The 20,539-nt window shown below is 41.0% G+C and overlaps 1 protein-coding gene across 2 annotated transcripts in view; it reads right to left on the reverse strand.

The window, feature by feature from the left end:
- Positions 1–20,259, reverse strand: part of micu1 (mitochondrial calcium uptake 1) — a 41,689-nt gene extending 21,430 nt beyond the window's left edge. Inside the window, exons 1-5 of one of the 2 annotated variants that reach the window (XM_053620473.1) lie at positions 20,052–20,259; positions 11,255–11,419; positions 10,350–10,536; positions 4,898–5,060; positions 1,959–2,002 (exon numbers count right to left, since the gene is read on the reverse strand). In XM_053620473.1, the coding sequence (XP_053476448.1) occupies positions 1,959–2,002; positions 4,898–5,060; positions 10,350–10,536; positions 11,255–11,418 (558 nt within the window). In that variant the 5' untranslated portion in view covers position 11,419; positions 20,052–20,259. Of the gene's footprint in view, positions 1–1,958; positions 2,003–4,897; positions 5,061–10,349; positions 10,537–11,254; positions 11,420–16,561; positions 16,954–20,051 lie in introns of those variants that run through there. The other variant, XM_053620474.1, reaches the window with a different exon arrangement.
- Between the last annotated feature and the right edge of the window lie 280 nt (positions 20,260–20,539).

Genomic DNA, 20,539 nt, shown 5'->3' on the forward strand with positions numbered 1-20,539 from the left:
AATACGAACTGGGAAAGGAAGGAGAGAGAGAGAGAGAGAGAGAGAGATAAATATATAGAGAGATAAAGAGAGAGAAATAGAGAGAGTGAGAGAGAGAAATAGAAAGAGAGAGAGAGAAAAATAGAGAGAGAAATAGACAGAAATAGAGAGAGAGAAATAGAGAGAGTGAGAGCAAGAAATAGAGAGAGAGTGAGAGAGAAAGAAATCGAGAGTGAGAGAGCAATAGAGGGAGAGAAAGAGAGAAAGAGAGAGAGAGTGAGAGAAAGAAATAGAGAGAGAAATAGACAGAAATAGAGAGTGAGAAATAGAGAGAGTGAGAGCAAGAAATAGAGAGAAAGAAATCGAGAGTGAGAGAGCAATAGAGAGAGAGAAATAGAGGGAGAGAAAGAGAGAAAGAGAGAGAGAGTGAGAGAAAGAAATAGAGAGAGAGAGAAAGAAAGAGAGAAAGTGGGTGATGTGCTGTAGAAAAGCGCTGTGAAGGGAAGATTTGTGAATGAAAGAGTAAGAAGGAAGGAGAGAGTGAGATCAGTTTGAATAGATGTGAAGGATGACTGCACAACTAAATAAAAAAACAAGCATTCATTAAAATATGATCCGGTCTGTTTTCATCACGCGAACGCTACACGTTTACTAAAGAGCAGGAAAATGTTGTGCAAGCTTCCTCCGAGACAGAATTATGCTTTAACAGTTCTGATGTATGTTTTTTTTCTTCTTTTATCATATCTCTCGAGTGGGCTAATCAGGGTGTGGGTGGCTGAGACATGCCCGGGCTCGGGCCAAACACGAGCGCGTCGTCCAAGGTTCAGTTCATAAAGAGCCACTCTGTTTGCACTTGTTACTGCACTCCATGCCTCCTACGGATAACACCGCTAATGGCTGGAGAGAGGAGACCAGCAAGGCTAAGCCTCGTGTTACTCTTCATTGTGTGAGCTTGAGGACGTTCGGAGACCAGGTGAAAACTAAAAGTGCTTTCGCTCACAGCTCAGTGTTCACGTTAGCTATTATGAGGAACCAATTCCAAAATGTTCAACCGTAACTATAAAAAGTAGTTTTTGAATAATTTAGAGGCAAAAAAAAAAAAGAGAGAGGGTGTGTCTCATCGCTATAAGTTATCCATTAATATACACGTTATACAAGAAGCAAAATAGATTAAGATTCGGACAACAGCATGGTGTAGAGAACTGACCTTTGACCCTACTCTAAACACCGATGTGTCCAGCTCAACACTGCCACAGATCAGCAACAGTGCTTTAGCTGTTACAAATAAAACAGAGAGAGAGGGAGGGAGAGTGAGAGAGCGGTAGAGAGAGTGAGAGAGAGAGAGACAGAGCGTGAGAGAGAGACAGAGGCAGGGAGACAGAGAGAGAGAGACAGAGAAAGTCACACAGAGAGAGAGACAGAGAGAGACAGACAGAGAGAGAGAGAGATACAGAGAGTGAGAGAGACAGAGAGAGGGAGACAGAGAGAGAGACAGAGATAGAGAGACAGAGACAGTGAGATAGAGATAGTGAGACAGAGAGAGTGATAGAGAGAGACAGAGAGAGATAGAGAGACAGAGATGGAGACACAGAGATAGTGAGATAGAGATAGAGAGACAGAGAGAGAGACAGAGAGAGAGAGACAGAGAGAGTAAACAGTTCTTCTATCTTCAGTTGGTTTGCTTTCTTACAAAGGCCATAGAATTTGGTTAAGTAGTTATACACACAAACAACAACAACTATTTTCTGTGACTCCACGACCAAAGCAGACAGAAAGCAAGATTAACATCATGAGGGATCCAAGGCTTCGGTCCTTCTGAAGAGAGAGAATAATGGCTTTATGAGAAGCGGCTCTGGAAACACACGTTCTCCGGCAACATCCTGCTGGGTAGAACAATATCTAGGTAACCTCTCTGCTTCCACCCACTCGCCCACACACACACACACACACACACACACACACACACACACACAGCTTACCTTTCCATCATAGCGCTTCACCACAAACTGATCCAGACCTAGGTCTAAGAGACAGAAAGAGAGACAGATGAAGAGAAAGACAAGATGTTAATGAATTGAAGTTACACATATTCCCATCGGCACACATCCTACAGCTCTCTGCAGTAATCAGCGTTTTAATTAAACTTTGATTAATACGGTGCAATAAGAGCCCATTTTCATTTTCCTATGCTTTCAAATAAATGAATCGTTAATCTGTCTTTTTTTATGCATTCTTAGCCTCTGTATTTCGTATGCACTGTAATAGTTAGGATTAGGACGGCAAACATTCTTTTATTTTCGTAATATAGCTTAGATTTAATTTAATCGTGGAATATAATATCGATGAAGTCAGGCTGACGTGATCATGTTGTACAGATTTGCACCCGAGATCCCAGCACAACGCGAGTCACACTACCCCTGGAGGTCTGGCTTATACGCCCGTCCCGCTGTCGCGTACCTGTCTCTTAAACGTGGTCAGAGGATCACGATCGGGTGAGTGAAAGTGCAGGACGATGCCTTTGATTCATTTATTCATTAATCGTTAGTACAGGTGGAGAGCGGAGATACACAGCGGTGAATGCGAAAACAAAGATACGCCCTTAACTCATATAAACTCCCCCTCACCCCCCCCCCACAAACCCACACACACTGAAGCCCTCATTTCCTCACTCCTCACTGTGATATTTATTCCTCCTCTTCTTCAAGGTGCTCTTTATTCTGCAGCAGATGATTGATATAATAGGTCAGGCTAAAGACGGTAAAGCGGAAAAGCCAAGCGTGAGTGGTTTGGAGAGAAAAGGAGGACAATGCTGAAGGGCCAAAACTGAAGAGATCAATGCAATTCTGCTAGGCAAAGATGATGAATTATGGAGCAGCTTTTCTGCCAGTCCAATGAATAATGAATTGCATGTTTACGTTCATCGTTAGTCCTACGTTTTTTTTGTTTTTTTTTTAAATACGCGGCTTGAATGACAATGACAAATTGAAATCATTTCCTCTTTATGTGAAAAACTTTCTAGTTCTCTAGTGTAAATCAAGAGTTATGATTCCCCCCCCCAAACACTAAGTCCAAAACGCGGTCACTGGACACCAAATGTTCTCAAACTTTATATCATTGGGCTTAAGATTATGTGAAGCGTCTGCCGTGCGATGTCCGTGTGAATGCGCCGTTTCTATAGAAACGATAACGTATGCGAAGGAACACATTGATATGAACCTGGGATTCGAATCCCAGCTGAGGAGATTTTTAGAAAACAGCTTCTGACCAATCAGATTCGAGGACACGACAGCACCATGGGATAAATATATTTCATATTCCTATTTTACAGGGTGGGTTAGTGCTTAGTGGTTGACACGTTTGCCTTGCATGTCCGGGGATAGGCTCCGGGCTACCCGTCACCTTGTGTAGGACAAGCGGTGCAGAAAATGGATGGATGGATTGATTTTAGACAGTGAAGGGATACATTTTAGAGACTTTTAGAAACAGACTATTGTCTGAGGTGTGTGTGTGTGTCCTCAAAATGTGTCCTTGCTCTCAACAGGTGAGTTTCTGATGAATGCACGACTGAATGTTTGCCTTAAGCGACTCCATGACTGTTCGAGTGAGTTAATGAGTCATATCAATAAAGTAAAGTAAGCCTTCTTCACAGCACTGCGTAGTAAAATGCACCTGCACTGCACCTAGGTATAATTCATGCGGTTTGGATTGACCGATTTATCCCCCGGCACCTTTCATTACATTTCCCATAAAAATACTGTACCATAAAGCTAAGCTTGTGACTCATAATAATAATAATAATTTTCCTCTGTACATTAATGCTGAGACCCATTTTGGCCCAGCTCTCTACAAGGAAGTGTGAAAAGGACAACGCCTATGAACAGTATGTAGTCCCAGGTCACATGATGAGTGTGGAACACCTATCAGCACTAGCATGACAGCTCCCGATATCAGTGGCACACTGCAGATAAGTACCGATTGACAGAATCTCCATGGCCCAGTTTTAATTAAAGAGCACAGACTGCGGGCAAAATCTCAATGGTAAGCGAACTTTGATAGAGCCGGGCCATCGTTGAGTGGTGGTGGGGGATCAATACATTAAAAGCAATACCACTCATCCGTGCCAACCTGCGCACAACTCGGAAGTGAGTGGTCAGCATAATACGAGGGGCTTTGCGTATCTGCCCTGCGGACCGTCCTTAAAATGCAAACAGCTTCATCGTTTATTCAATCAGATCAAATGTCTGGTGGGGAAATGGAGAGTATGTCGGTGGTAAAAAGGCTTCCACTGTGCACCATGGTGAGGCTCTGAAGTCTAATAATGACGGCAAAGCTGTGTTGGGTAATTGCACTGACAGGGCTTTAGCTGGGGAGAAAAAAAAGGCAGAAGCACTCATGCATTTCACACTAACACACGCCCCATCTCTCTCTCTGTGTTTTTCTCACTGACAGTTGGTGTTAAATCCTCATACCAATCTGCTAGTCAGGTCAGTCAGCCCGTCAGACATTCACGCCATCTGAGGAATCACCTGACTGAGGCAGCGGTACGTTGCAGAAAGCAACTGTTTGCCGTCACTCATCCTGTCGACCGTATAAAGGGTGTGAAGGGGTTACCGAGGCAAAGGATGGTCAAGTTGCACTGGCCCCACCATTTGTTAGATACTAGATACAGCAGGAGGAAACCCTAGAAGGCAGCTGGTAAGAACACATCTGTTCATCCTTAAATGAAGTATTTGGGTTACAATCATTTAGGGGCAAAGTGTCAAAGACAAGGACGTTAATCAGTGAGAGAGAGAGAGAGACGCCTAAAGTCGTATTTATCAGCTTGTCATGCTTCATAACTACTCACAGATACAGCAACAGAGCATCGCTTTTCACTGGAGCACTTCTAGAGATTAGGAGAGACAACGAGAAGACTCACTCTCTGGCTGCTTCTCGTTAGGTGTGATGGAGCGGATGAAGTCCTGCGGCGTCATGTACACCTCGGGGTCTCCGTGCTCGCTGATGACCTTCAGGGTGGCGAAGTAGCGGAAGATCTTGTCAGGGGTGGAGTAGGCTCGGATACGGTTCTCGTACTCCATCACCTGCAACAAGGAAAAAGGTTATACGGCGGTTGACGGGGTTTTGCGAGAACGCTACTCCTCTGTCGGTAAACTCGTCCCGGTCTTCATGGGTAAAATATTTTTGACGGAATGTTTTACGGAAAGGCGTCGTCGTTTAACAAGAGCAATGCTGACACGCTCCATATACGTTTTTCGGTTTTAACAAGAGCTGACTCCAAAACGTTAGATATAGCAATTTGTCAACTATTTTATACATTTTAACTAATACAGACTGCGTCTCCCGTGCCCCCCACCGTGCCTACTGTAAAACCCGATATAGCCTACACGTGTTCCATGCTTTTAGTTACAGTTACGAAAAAAGGTGTCACAAATGAGTAAGTAGCCGTCAATGACTACGTTTACATGGACAGCAATAATCTAATTATTGACCTTATTCTGAATAAGACAATATTCTGATTAAGGTGTTTACATGAGTTGCTTTTAGAATACTCCTTTCATGTTCCCGTTTTACATGTTATAGAACAGGGATCAATTAACGGCACACGTCATTACATCCCCGCGCCACGCCGTCCAACGTTCCCTCCAGAATTTCACGTATTGACATACAGTTGGTCTTCGTTATGGTACCGTATACAGTTCTGGGTGTTTCATTTTTAATTTTACTAAAGCTTCAAGTGCACTTAATCATTTGTCATGCTATACGTGCAAATAGACGATTGCTTGAAGCCATGGGCTGCGTCCCAAACCGCGTACTTATCTACTATATAGTTGCTGAGATACGTGTATTTCACCCACTATATAGTAGGTAAATACACTGTTTCGGACGCAGCCGTGCTCTCTCGTTTGCCGTCAAACGGTTGAGCGCTGCCGTGTGTGTACGTGTCCTGTCGCAAAACGTGGTGAAAACTCCCACACGACGTTAATAGTGTGATTAAGGTGTGTACATGTCTGTAACGCACGTCGATAACGCGACTAAAACAGGAATACTCCACACGTCTTAATTCCATTTGTATTTACTTAAAGTATGACTTTATTCGGATTAAGGTCATCAATAATCACTGTTTACATGCTAGTTTCTTAATCAGAGTATCGTCTTAATCGGGTTAATATCGGAATATTGTTGTCCGTGTAAACATACTGACTGACAAGGAACACAAATATTAACCAGCAAGCTCAGACATTCCATTAACAGGCCATTCAAGAGACTGATGTGCTAGTCAGAAAGTAGGATCAGAACAGTGTGTGTGTGTGTGTGTGTCTGTCAAAGCTTTGATGTACAGGGGAAAAAGGAACTGGAACACACTCTGACAGGATGCCATCATGGCACTGATGCCATCTGCTACTGGAGCATGCTGATGCCACAAAGAAGAAAATACAGGAACACACACACACATATATGCATATATACACAAGTCTCTAAACTTCTCTACACAGCCTTTTGGAACAATATAAACACACAAACATGTAAATGAAAGGTGCTGCTAAACTAATATAAAATCTAACTGCACTATTAATTAATAATATATATATATATATATATATATATATATATATAAACCTTAAACTAGCAAGTAATTATTTTACCAATTAAAAGTCTGGATTGTGTTGAGCTCTTGATGCTTTAATCAGTGTTTTAATAGCAAGTGAATTAGTCATCCTCCTGGACATGTCCAACGTTTACATCTGTTACTGGGAGTTAAACTCTCTGGCTATAAAACCACAAGCATTACCATAAGCAGCGCTGCACTACAGTCTTGCATGTAAAAATAAATCAGAATGTACAGTTTATTGATAATCAAGCGATGGAAAGGGAAAGTCTCTCTCCGCGGCATAAAGACGAGCGATTCCTTTTCATTAATATTGGCAGCGCTGAAGACATTTATGATGCACAACACCACTAATCCTCAATCAGCACTACTAAAAATGACATTCTGCACAGCCCAAATAATATTCTGATATCAAAGGACTTCATAAACAGAGAACAACACGAACTGTTATAAGCGTGAAATCTCGTCTCTTTAAGAATCCGTCCGATTTTTTGCTAGCAAAGAGTGACAAAACTCTTTCCATCAGTGGTATGATGTAACGTGAACAGGGTGCACATTAAGGGTTGCACAACTACGGTGTTTTACTAGTTGACCGGTAAATCCAAATAGTGCTCAACTAACCATAATCTTAACCGTAGTTTAACAAAATCGGTCCAAGACAGTGATATTTTGGGGCTGTTTTGTTAATTCATGTAATGCTGATAAACAACAGGAAGTAAAATGTCAAATCTGTATCTGCATGATTCTATGCATTGCATTGCTGCAACATGATTGGCTGATAGGAATCGCTGCATAAATGAACACTTGTACACATTTGAGCTGCAACAACTAATGGATAAAATCGATAATAATCGATTATGAAAATCATCTCAACAAATCTCGTTATCGATTAGTTGGTCTGTGCGCAGCACTGGGTACGTTTACTCATTGCGTTACTTCTGTTCTGAAAACACGCATCGGAGAGTAAATACTAAAATTGTGTCCCAAATGATGTACTATACACTTACACTATGCACTATGTACTCTACCGTCTAGTGTGCGAATTTTAGAAAGGTAATATTGTCTCAAAAGTTACACTAGCGGGTTTTTTTCTAACCGGAAGTAAAAGCCGCTTCCTGGTCGCCGGCGCTTGACGTCATACGCACGCAATGCTAGCTTTAGCAGATACCCAGAGTCACCGACAATGACTTTCTTCAGTTTACTGTTTATATACTTAGTTTATTTTATCAATAAGTATTTATGCATTATGTTTTATTGATGCACAAAAAGCATGGAATTAAACTACAGTCCTAAATTATTAATATATATTCGTGTGTGTGTGTGTGTTTTTGTATTGGGTTCTTTTCAGTCGTATATAATTGGACAAACAGTCGTATAAAGTTTTAGTCTGAAGTTTATATTTGTAACACTCAGTTTGTGGATTTTCTTTTAAATAAATGAAACAATGGTACTGAAAGTTCGCCCCGCCCCATCCGATTAATCGAAAAAATAATCGGCCAACTAACGGACTATCAAAATAATCGTTAGTTGCAGCCGTAGTACACATGTTAATATTAAAATAGCCACTGAGTTTATATATGTATATGTATACGTATAAGCTAGCATCTTTACAGCTTTACTTTGAGGGGATTGTTGTTGGAGCGGCCAGGCTGGAGAGGAACTACAGTAGGTGTGTGTGTATGTTTTAAAGCAGAATCTGTCAATGCTTTCGGTTTTAGCGTCTGTAACCTTTGTGCTTGGGAGAGCAAGCATAAAGGAGTAACCACTCTTTCCTCATGCTTGTTTTAGGGCAGCTGTCCTTCACTTACTTTCATTTCGCAGCTGCTTGGTTTTTTTCCCCAGATTGTATTTATTCAGCTGTAAATTTTAGCTGTCATTTGTAACCTTGTAAATGTAGGACTGATAGCGTGTTAATGGAAATCAGATTGCACAGCATGACGTTAAATACTGCCAACAGTCTGTCTCTCTGACTGACGAGTGCCATGCATCAGCCAGCAAGCAACGACGAGCGCGCGCGTGTGTGTGCGGTGTACGACGGATCGTGAACGGAAAACGATGGTGTCCAAAAGAAGTTGGCGGAATTGCACGTCACCCTAAATCCTGATGAACGATGATGAAGTACCCCGCTATAATCCTGAATCCAACAGTCGATAGAAAGGGCGCTCGAGTCAATACGGCTACTTCCTGTTGGAGCCGCACGCAGCAGCCCGTGTGTAACGAAGTGTACGTCCGTGTGAACCACTGCTGAATTTTGATTTATTTATTTGTTTCGCCAGATAGCACAGACTTAAATCTGCTAAGTATACGAATTATAAATTGACACATATTTCCAAATCTACTGCTGCAGAAGTATTCACCGTACCTACTCCAGGATTTAAGACTTTAGCTGTAAAACTGTTCTAGCTTGCTTAGATTGTATACCTTTTATATTCACTATACATACACTCACCAGTCACTTTATTAGGAACACCGGTACCCCCTGCTCCTTCATGCGGTTATCAAATCAGATATCATGTCAAGAGCTTCAGTTAATGTTCACGGCAAACATTAGAAAGGGAAAACAATTGTGATCTCAGTGTCTTCTCAGTGACCGTGATACTGGACGAGCTGGTTTAAGTATTTCAGAAAAAGTGCTGATCTCCTGGAACAGTCTCTAGAGTTTAGTCAGAATGGTGGGAAAAAAAAAATACAACAACCCAAAAACAATAACTCTTTACATCTCTGGTGAGCAGAAAAGCATCTCAGAATGTCGAAACTTCAGGCGGATGAGCCCGAACAGCACACCACAACATCAGGTTCCACTCATATCAGCTAAGAACAGGCCAAGCTCACCGAAACCGGACAGATTTAATATGGTTCTTGTGAAAGTAGGGAAACATCCCATTACACTGTAGCCTACTACAATTGGCCGCATCACCCAGTACTATCCCAAACCATCTCCTTACTGTTTAAGCCACCAAATCTGACAGGCATGTGTCTTGCTGGTATTTTTACAACGATGTGCAACTCAATTTTCATTGTAGCTAATCGGACATTAAAATCTATTCTTGCACAGAACATTTACTGAATGTTTTAATAAATCATTTTTATACATTTCTTGCGCTATTCTAGTCCACACGGTACGATTTTGGCCACGATTTGGTCGTCTGAGACAAAATCTGTAGTCTTTGATCGCTAGGTTGACGTGTTCCCCGACAGCCGATTGATGGCTGTCGCGATCAAATTGATCCTCCGATTCAATTCCGTCAGTGTCAGAAGATTTGAGGCGCAGTAATGTAGCGTGGCTTCTCCTACTCCGTACGAGTCTTCTTAAAGTGTGTCCGTTTTTCGCGTCTTGACTGTCGTAGAGTCTGACATTAATGAGAACCGAGATCCTACAGTGTGACGAGGTGTACAGCGGCGATCATGTTCGTACAGTCTGACAAGCAACGGTCGCAAACAACTATTAAAAATCGCACAGTGTGCCCCCGGCTTTATTCGACAGTACTTTAATCAAGTAACCAAATATATATATATATATATCTTTTCTCCAAGCCACTAAGTTTAAATCATGTTTAGCACTGACCTTACATTGACTGCTGCGTAACTGCAACAAAGCCTTGCTGCTTTTACATTAGCCTTTATGCTTTTATTTAGCAATTACATTTAAGCAGCAGGGTTTGGTCACTTTAGTGTGACGAATGTAGATTTTCCTTGCCTCCTGTCATTATTGGTCAAAGCGGAGCAGGTGAAGGGGTCACATACCGGTCACATCATTAATTACCTTACGGTCACGGAAGCCAACTCTCTGTTTCTTCTTCTTGCCCTCCGAGCTCTCGCCCTCCTCATCTTCCTCGTTGCTGCTGCCGGACTCCACCACGCTGTCGGACTCTGCGTCCGTGTCTTTCTGTGCGTCCTCTTCACGCAGCTCCTCCTCGAGCTTGACCGACGAGGCTGCCTCGGCATACGCCCTGCCAATCAGGACACAAATCTTGATGACAGAAACGCTCTTGAAATAACGATGCACACACTGGATGTTCAGTTTACACTAGCTGTAGCTGACACGGCATGGCTTACATACTAGTTTCATGATTCAGTCCTAGCTCATAATGAATAGCTGAATGCAATTCCCAATCCTGGGATGAAATGAACCTCAATACCTTGGATTTACCCCCGTACAATGTAAAGCGCTTTGAATGTCTAGAAAAGCGCTAAATAAATCTAAGGAAATATTACTGTTATTAAAAACAGCAGCACTGAAGTGTAAGACACTAATACTATAAACTTAATTACAATTACAAATAGCTGCAGCACGAGCAGCTGTTACTTCTCAGTTGAGTGCCTCCCTTCTGGAGCGGTGCTACTCTATAGACTATTTCTCTCTACCAAACTGTTTCTACATAACATCAACAAACTGATGACCCCTTAGCTCGCTGGCAATATGTTCCTGTACGCACATCTGTCAACAGTGGAAAACTGACAGTGTCTATATTATGTGATAACACGGGCATATATATATATATATATTTCTATTATAGGAAGAAGAAAACTTGTTCCAAAAGGTTAGGAAAAATATTTATATATTCGTATGTAAACATTTGTCTGTTTATTTACTACATCAAGCACGCTGTGTGTGTGAGGTAGTGGTAGTGGAAATAAAGGAGATGAGAAATGATATCGTGTATTTACTTTGTCCAGAGGAGTCCTGCAGTCGCGGAGATGCCCGTCACTCCTGCGAGAGCGGCCAGCAGCAGTCTGCGGTGCTGAGGAGAGCGCGCGCTGCCACTGTGCATGCGGCGTGAACACTGCACCATCCCGACTGAGACTGCTGTCAACGCCCGCACGCGGTACATGCTGTCAAACAGAGACAGAGGCAGTGGGAGAAATGCCCAGATTAGCATACCAACTGCAGCTACAGCCAAATTTTACAGCTTTTAAGTATATCCCAGCCTCTGCTTATGACTTCCAAGATGCTTTTTCAAAAAGGATGACATGTTGCAGCAGCAGTAAACTATTATAATCAAGACTGTTATATAAATATACGTTTTAAATAGTTGCCTACCATGTCTTACATACTGCTTAATTAATTCAGATTTCATGAGCTGAATTCTGCTTCATGCAGCCCAAATGCACATTTCAATAGACATCACTATAAAGCAGCTTCATACAGTTTGTACCGAGTTTTAGTTTTATTACTGCGGGCAGCAACGCTTGATTTTCCTGTGGAAAACTACTTGAATTGGTCAAATCGCAAAATTGTTACGCACGGTCTTTCGCGGTGATGTTTGTTGGTAAATGAGACCTTTTAGCTGTATTCATGTTCGACGCACACAAATCGAAGAGGGCTTCCGCTGAATACGCGTTGTGACGACGTCACATGACGCCTCTTGGCCCAAATCTGTGGAAAATCTGCTGTAATTTGCAAGATAAATTGCAGGCTCCTCCAGATAATGAGGCGTTTGCTAGATTTCGCGTTCATTTCTGCGATCGCAAAATCCTGGGGTGACTGGTATACCATCACATCATCAGCACGTGAAAAATGACACGTGCTTACTTCCATGCAAATTTCATTTGTATGCCGCATTTTACAATAGACGTCCGATCCCTACAGGATTTCGCTGATTTTTTTTTTTTCTGATTGTTGAGGCCAAAAATGCTTGATTTTGAGCGGCTTTACAAAATTTGCGATGCAAGTCGGGGAGCTTTTTAAAAAATAAAATACCCCCCCCGAAAACGACTTGAATTGGAGAAATCGCAATTGCACAATTGTCTTTCGCAGTGACGTTCGTTGGTAAATGAGACCTTTTAGCTGTAATCCTCTTCGACGCACGTGAATCGAACAGAGCCGTGGCTGAACGCGCGTCACGATGATCTGCGAAAAATCGGCGGTAAGTTTAATAAATTGCAAGCTCCTCCAAATATTGTGGCGTTTCCTTGATTTGCTGTTCATTTCTCCGATTGCGAAATCCAGAAGATACTGTTTATAGAACTCTGGACGGAGATTTAGATCCATAATTAGCAAGCCAGCGGCGAGAGAGAGGCAAGGGAAAACTCCCTGAGAAGACATGAGGAAGAAACCTTGAATGGAGCCGGAGTGCATTTATTTTTTATTGCCACTGACACTGTAATGACCTTTATTAAATAGTAAACTGTAACGGTGTGGTGATAAACGCTCATTCATTACACAAGTTTTACACACAGGACAATACTGTCTTTACCTTTTTTCGGGTCATCTTTCCAAAGTATTTAGAGAAAAGGTCACTTTACAGCAAGGATAAGCTTATAGTGGAATTCAGGCTGTGTATGTTGTGTATGAGGTGAAGAAGCCGTGAGTGTTTATACTGCATCGCACGTCTCTTAGCCTCCGTTCTTACAAAACTAATTAATAACCAGCAACCGGAAAAGAAAAAAAAAACAAAAGAAAAACAAAAACACTAATTCACAAATGCCGCACTTTCAGCAATTGATTTTATTCCCGAAGAAAACACCTCAATCCCTAATCATGTTACTCATTGATTACAAGCAGTATTCTCAATAATCTTTTCTAAACATGAGAATAACAAACAGATGCTCTGTGTTACTTCACTATTACTTTACACTAATCTCTAAATTTAATTTGCCGAGTCACTGAAGTCAACGTTTTCTCACGGGGACGTGGAACAGTAATTAAAGGAGGGGTCCGCAACAGCCACCTGTCGATACTCCAATCCCAGCGCCTGACTCAGCAGGAGGGACCGACGGAAGGGACCCGGTGTTAATTGGAGCAAGCTGCGGCGCGTGACTATGAAGGATTACGGAGATATCCTCTGGGGGACGACAGGTTTTGGCAGGTTCTCCTCTTTTTTTTCTTTCACAAAGTCTACATGCAGGGGTGCAGGAGTTTGTACCATGCGTACGGTCAACACTTGTTCAGTCGAAAAGCGCCGTATTGTGCAGCAATTTACAGTAGAACCGTATATGACTCTCGGGAGCAACAGATAGCGCTAGCTTTGCAATTTACGTCATCGATGCGTGTTTGTTTTGTGTGTGTGTGTGTGTCTCTTTTACGTCTTGGTTTTTGTTTTAAAATGGGAGGCTTTAAGGATTGAAAGCCAGTTGAAGCGTTATAATCAACTCTGCTGTAATAAACATCGCTTTTAAACCCAATGCACTAATCAAAAAGCTAATAAACTTTGTGAAGTTAAAAGCCTGAACTGCTTAATAAATAAACATCACGATTCCATTTCTGGAAGTGTTCATTTTTGCTGTTCGGCACTGTTTAAACATCCTTGGATGGGTTTTACTCGGCAGAAGCGTGCTTGTTCCTGGATCCGTGTGCTGCCTTCAAGAAAGCAAAGAAAATCTTTACACCGGTTTCGCAACGATGACGACAAATTTCTCATCTGCCTTTCTCGTTTTTCACTAATGTGGTAGAAAAAGGATTTTACAATCGCCACTGTTTATCCATATTTGTTTATTATTAACAGCTTTCCAGTATATCTCTCACCATTAATTGTACGTTTGAAAGAATTGATTTAGTATGGGATTGATAAGCGCATGCATATATATATATATATATATATATATATATATATATATATATATATATATATATATATTTTTTTTTTGTTCGTTTTTGACAGTGAGGGAAAGAAACAATCTTCGTTCCTGGGAAAGAAATCTATCACGGCCCTCGTATTGGTTTTGCGCGTGAGTCACTAGTCATTATAATTTACGATTCTGAGTAAAATTGTTTAACCGAGTAACAGTTTCTATAAGTCCACCTGCTTGTTTCAGTGAAAACAGAAAGAAACTTAAATGTGAATGTTGACTACCTTTTTTAAAAACATGGATGGGAATCTGGAGTGGGCTCAAAAAAAAAGTTTTAATCACGCTAACCACCTATGTAACTGTTAGAGACCTAATGGGGAATTTCTTTTTCTTTTTTTTTTTGCTTAATCTTACCTAACACACCTTTAATGCACCATACGTCAAATGTAATCATTTATATTACAGCGCTACATTTGTCAAAAAGTAAAAAGCTTCAGCAATTGTCAAAGAAGTTTATCGCAACTATTGCACCGATTTTGAAAGTGTTGCACAGACTTCTTCACTCCAAAAGAAGGTAAGCTAGCTTGACGCGAGACTGAAAGCTCAGAGCTGAACATTAAAAGGCTCTGTCAATCCTCTGATCAGAGCGGAAACCCGACGACTGCTGGATCGCATCGCGTCTGTTCAGCACCGATCTTACACGCCGCTGTAGCAGAGCCAGTCTACTCCAGAGATGTGATTTCAGAAGAAGAGGAACCACAGAAAAAGGAACCATGGAAAAAGAGAAGAGGAAGCTAATGGTTACATTATCAAACACTTGGCAGTCATGAAAGCTGATTTTCATCACGTTTGGCTGGAGAGACAACGAAACCAATTACTACATGCCAGCTGGAGGACCCCCTGTGAGAAACAAAAAAAAAAAAAAACTTGGCAAAAGCTGAGTCTAGAGATGCAGTCAGCTCCAGAACAGCTTTTACATTTACATTTGCTCACATTCGCTCACTTCTTAACCAAACTGACTTACAATGAGAAAAGTAAATATATGCGACGAAATATATTTCAGTGTGTATCGAGGAATGTTTACACAGCGATACTACAATAGCAGTCCATATGACACAAAGCTCTAGTATGGCCACTGGGAGTATAGTTTGAATGGCGCATTTATAGTGCACATTTAAAGCTCATGATCACTATCTTCTGTCATGTTATGGAAAAGAGCTGTAATAGAGTGGAAAAGAGAAAGAGATGATGGGGAAATATCTTCTTTTATGTGATGCAAAGTAGAGAGTGCACCGATGTATTGGGCGATAAAGGCTATTTTTCCCGCTAGCGGCTATAGGCCGCTAGTTTAAAAACATCCGATGATCAGGGCCGATTATATCCTGTCAATTAAAAGAGGGCAGGAAAACACATCGATGTCGTGCTGTGTGTAGAGATGTCTCTCGTGTGGAATGACGACAAAACTGCAGTTTGTAATCTCTGTAATCTCTGCACTGATCAAATTTTACACTGGACGCTGCAGCAATGAAGCGGGAGTTTCGGCGTCGAGTCTAATCCTCCTTGCTCACAAAACAAAACAACTCTTATTTATACACGAGTAAAGGGGTGTATAAGGGGTCTAAATAGTCTAAAGAGGGGTCTAAAGAGTGCAAAAAATTTTTTTTAAACAAGTGCATTGTTACTAAAGTGTCCTCCGTCCAATTCTCAAAATGGAAGCAAGATGGCGCCATTTATCGGTAGATCCGAAATTACAAAACCGATATCAGATTATGGAAAAAAATGCTTAAATACTGGGAACAATATCGGTAAAACCGTTTAGCAGTCGATCTCTGGTTATGGCCCTGACTCAAAGTAAAAGTTGCAACTGTACCAGACGTAACTCCACGCCGAGAACGTAACGTAACGTGACTGATCACCCAAACAATATTAACAATTAAACATATATTCTATTATACAGGTATTTGTGAAGCAAATTTCCATGACCTTTCCTAAACTTTTTTATTTTTCCAAAATTTCGCCAGGCCTGGAAATTGCTATTTTAAAATTCCGTGACTTTTCCAGGTTTTGCATGACGGTCCGCACGAACCCGGTTCATAAATCAGGCAAAACAGCTGTCAAAAACTGCCACGGTCGAGGCGTTTAAAACAAACGAAGCTGTAAAGAATCCAGCTGGAAGAGGACGCTAGTGTATTTCAGCCCCATAAACTGTGAGAAGGATGGATGGCGGTTACAGATTTGCATACGATGGTGTCATTTTCTGGTCACCAAGATCACCGAATTTACAAATTAGACACCGCCTTCGTGTCAACAAACTATGTAAAAGGCGTGCCAAAAGAAAAGCCTTTTCTTTCATCTAACCACAAACACTTGGCGTTTACAAGACCTTACCGGAAAATTAGGGTGGTAACATTGTCAGGCTGCTTAACACCATCTTAACAGCACATTCCTTCATATTTTAATCCTTACTTAATTGTCGATTATTCTCCAGCCTGGTAGTGACACTATTGCCATTTGGCTGTACAAAAATCCCTGAAATGCTGCCGTGCCTGATTCACGCGCATCAACACCACTCCTCCACCATGTTAATGTCAGTTAAGCTGTTGCAGCCCGTCTGTTGTAGTTACTGAATTTTACACTGTTTAAATGATTATACCATGGCACAACATATGTTGCTGTACAATGGTGTTTAATAATGTTACCATGGTAACCTGATGCTATTATTCTAATGCATCACGGTGTTTCCTCGCAGATTAATCTGGAGTTCATGTTCGTGCTAAATGTTCATTATTTACCTAAGACACAGTATGCCTTTTCTTCCCTCTTGAACTCTCATGCCATCGTTCCTAAACAGTATGTTTTAATAAATATTTTATGTCAGATATTATTTGATAAGGGACATATTACTAGGTCTTTAATCCAGCTTGAAGTAGAGCTGGGAATGTAATGAAATGTCATGCAGTAAGAATGCAATATTATCAAGTCTAAACCGTCTAAACCGCATGATTCCACAAGACATTAAAAGAACCGAATGCATACCACAGATGTATTTCAAACATTTCTCTCTTCTATTTCTACAGTTGTTTCAGGTGTGATTCGCAGTTATTTACAGGGTGTTCTCTCCAATTTTTCAGCCAGCAAAAAATACTAAATAAGCCTTAGACGCACTTTTTGTGAATAATCTGTTATTACATATTAAAAGTCATGTAATGCAATCCCTTGCACTAGACATGTACATCAGGACTGGGAATCTGTAGGACTGCGATTACTCTCATGCCAATGGGAGTGGGTGGGGGGGGGGGGGCTAGGCCGGACTGATTAACATGAGAATACTGGACATGGCACTGCATGCTGCATTTACACCACTCTTTCGTTCATCCTCAATAAATACTTTGATTTGGTCTTTAGTTCTTTACAACAGTGGTTCTCAAGCTCGGGGCTGCGTAAAAATTTATTCAATCTGCTTTGGCCGAATCCCAAAGAGTGGTACGTGTTTACAAATGTTAGACATCGTTCTACTCAAATGTATGCCAACCCATCACAACTCATGGCCGTTCTGCTCTACTCCACTAATATTGACACCCTTGTAAAATATGAGCAAAGTAGACTGTGAAAAATTGTATCTATTGTTTAACCTTTTGATCTTTTGTTAAAAAAAAAATTCACAAAGATACTCTGCTCTCATGGATATAAAACAATTGCGAAGAAAACACAAGTCTATCCAAAAAATAAATCTGTGTTAAATATGTGTGCAACAATTATTGGCACCCTTTTAGTCAATGCCTCCCTTTGCCATGATAACAGCTCAGAGTCTTCTACTATAATGCCTGATGAGGTTGGAGAATACATGGCAAGGGATCTGAGACCATTCCTCCATACAGAATCTCTCCAGATCCTTCACGTTTCAAGGTCCACGCTGGTGGACTCTCCTCTTCAGTTCACCCCACAGGTTTTCTATGGGTTTCAAGTCAGGGGACTGGGATGGACATGGCAGGACCTTGATTTTGTGGTCAGTAAACCATTTTTGTGTTGATTTTGTTGTATATTTTGGATCATTGTCCCGCTGGAAGATCCGACCACGGTCCATTTGAAGCTTGCTGGCAGAGGCAGTCAGGTTAACTTCTGCAATTCTCCAGCTGTGATCCTTGGAGATTTTTTTGGCCTCTCGAACCGTCCTCTTCACAGTGTGTTGAGACGATATAGACATGCGTCCTCTTCCAGGTTGATTCATAACATTTCCAGTTGACTGGAACTTCTTAATTGTTTCCCTGATGGTTGAAATGTGCATTTTTAAAGCTTGTGCTATTTTCTTATAGCCACGGCCCAATTTGTGAAGCTCAACAACCTTTTGCCGCACACCACAGCTATATTCCTTGGTCTTACCCATTGTTATGAATGATTAGGGGAATCTGACCTATATGTTACCTCATATTTACACCCCCGTGAAACAAGACGTCATGGTTGAACAATTTCCTGTTCCTGGTCCCCCGGCTGTACTAAAAAAAAAATTAAATATCAATGGGAATATACTTCAAATATATTTTTCAAATATATTTTCATTTTAAACCTGTGTTGTGCTTGCAATTGTTTGATATCCATGACAGCAGAGTATTTTTGTGACGTTTTTGAACAAAATATAAAAAGGTTAAACAATAAAGACAATTCTTCACAGCTTTCTTTGCTCAGATTTACCAGAAGAAAATAATAACTCAAAATGCTCAAATCTGATTGGTCACAAGGTGTGGATTATAAGGCTTGGACGAATGTTATCGTTCGACAGTAACAGCTCATTCATGTACGGTAGACAGTCTATACATAACATAAACGGAATAATACACAGATTTTTAGAAAGGTACTGTTATTTAACAGAGCTGAGATGGTAACATTTTTTGTTACCAGGTGTTTACTTAACATTTATGGGAAGGAGTCTCCAGTGTCTGAGAGTCTTCAGAATGTTTCACCCTTTCCCTTTTCTCTCCAACATGACCAGCAGCGTCCGATTTATTTATTTATTTATTTTTAACTAACAGGCGCTAAGATGTCTTCAGAACGTCCCACAGCATCGAACGTAAACATAACAGGATAAAAAAAAAAAAACCACGACGTGCTGTCGTACAAGAGGAATAAAACACTCCGGGACGAGGTGTTGGTGGAAACGAATCCGCAGTTTCCTATAACAGTACGCCTTTAGTAACAGCTGTTAAATGAATCATAAAAACAAATCATTCCTACATCCTTGATCACGTTTTCTGTTGCCAGATATTTCCATTTTTCATAACCTTGTACATCATCGTTAGAAGGAAAGTACAGTAAACTCCCTTATGTTCGCAGAGAGATGTGCAATTTTCTACCTTGTTTCAGAAATACTACTCTTTGTCCAGACACTGTGTGGATATCCCTACCTCATTTTAAGACTAATAAGCATTTATTAGTCCAGATACTCTGAATTTATCAACATTTTTTTTTACTGTGTATTCATGGGGAAACTGTTCCTTGATGAACTGGATCAGCAGAGGAAAATGTCCAGGGTAAGTCCAGTGACTCGGGTGGAGTGAAAACATTTTAATTTTGATTATTAGATAAAGAAACGACTCCTGTGGTGATCCTTACACTGTTTTTGTTCTTTTTCTGTTCTAACATAACAGCACATCAGCTCAGACGAGCAGGACAGCAAGCTAGCTAAAGAAACACCCACCTGGAACATTAATCTGAGCTGACAGCTAGCTAGGTGGCTAACAGTGAAATACAAACCGACTTCACTTGCTTGAAAGCATATTATCCCCGACTAACATGATATACTCTTCACTTTTATCGCTAGAAGACTCTTCATTTAGCTAATAACATGTTCATACACGTACTGAACGAAAGTGAGCTTGCTAGCTAGCCGACCTAGCTACACCACCACCACCACCGAGCTCACCTACTGTAGCTCACACTTCTTTACGCACTGTTTACTCACTTTGCTCCGATGAAGCCCCGAGAAAAAGAGAAAAAAAAAAGCCGGGTTCTTCTGTTTTATGGAAGACAGAGTTTAACTTCGCTTGGCTAATTCCTCCAGCGTCAGTGTGTGTGTTTACTTCCGTTAGGGAAACTGTGTGTCCACAGAAGAGCCGCAAAATCAACACGAAGATCCTCCTCCGCGCACGAGACCGCACACTAGCCTACTACGCAGTACGCGCTCAGCTTCTGTAGCGTACTACTTTCACATACTGTTCAGTACGCTCGTGCGCGTCGGGGTATCACTACAGCAGGGACTCACTGGCCAAAGTATTGAGTGATGAAATGATCTGAAATTAAATCAAATTCTTTCGATTGTATATTATAAATAAATGTGGTGCATGTATATGTCTCTGATATACTATATATAGTCTATATACTTTTAAATGAAATAAAATGAAATATTATAAATAAATGTGGTGCATGTGTATATATATATATATATATATA

This window comes from Ictalurus furcatus, chromosome 3, assembly GCF_023375685.1.
Source record: "Ictalurus furcatus strain D&B chromosome 3, Billie_1.0, whole genome shotgun sequence".
Taxonomy (NCBI): domain Eukaryota; kingdom Metazoa; phylum Chordata; class Actinopteri; order Siluriformes; family Ictaluridae; genus Ictalurus; species Ictalurus furcatus.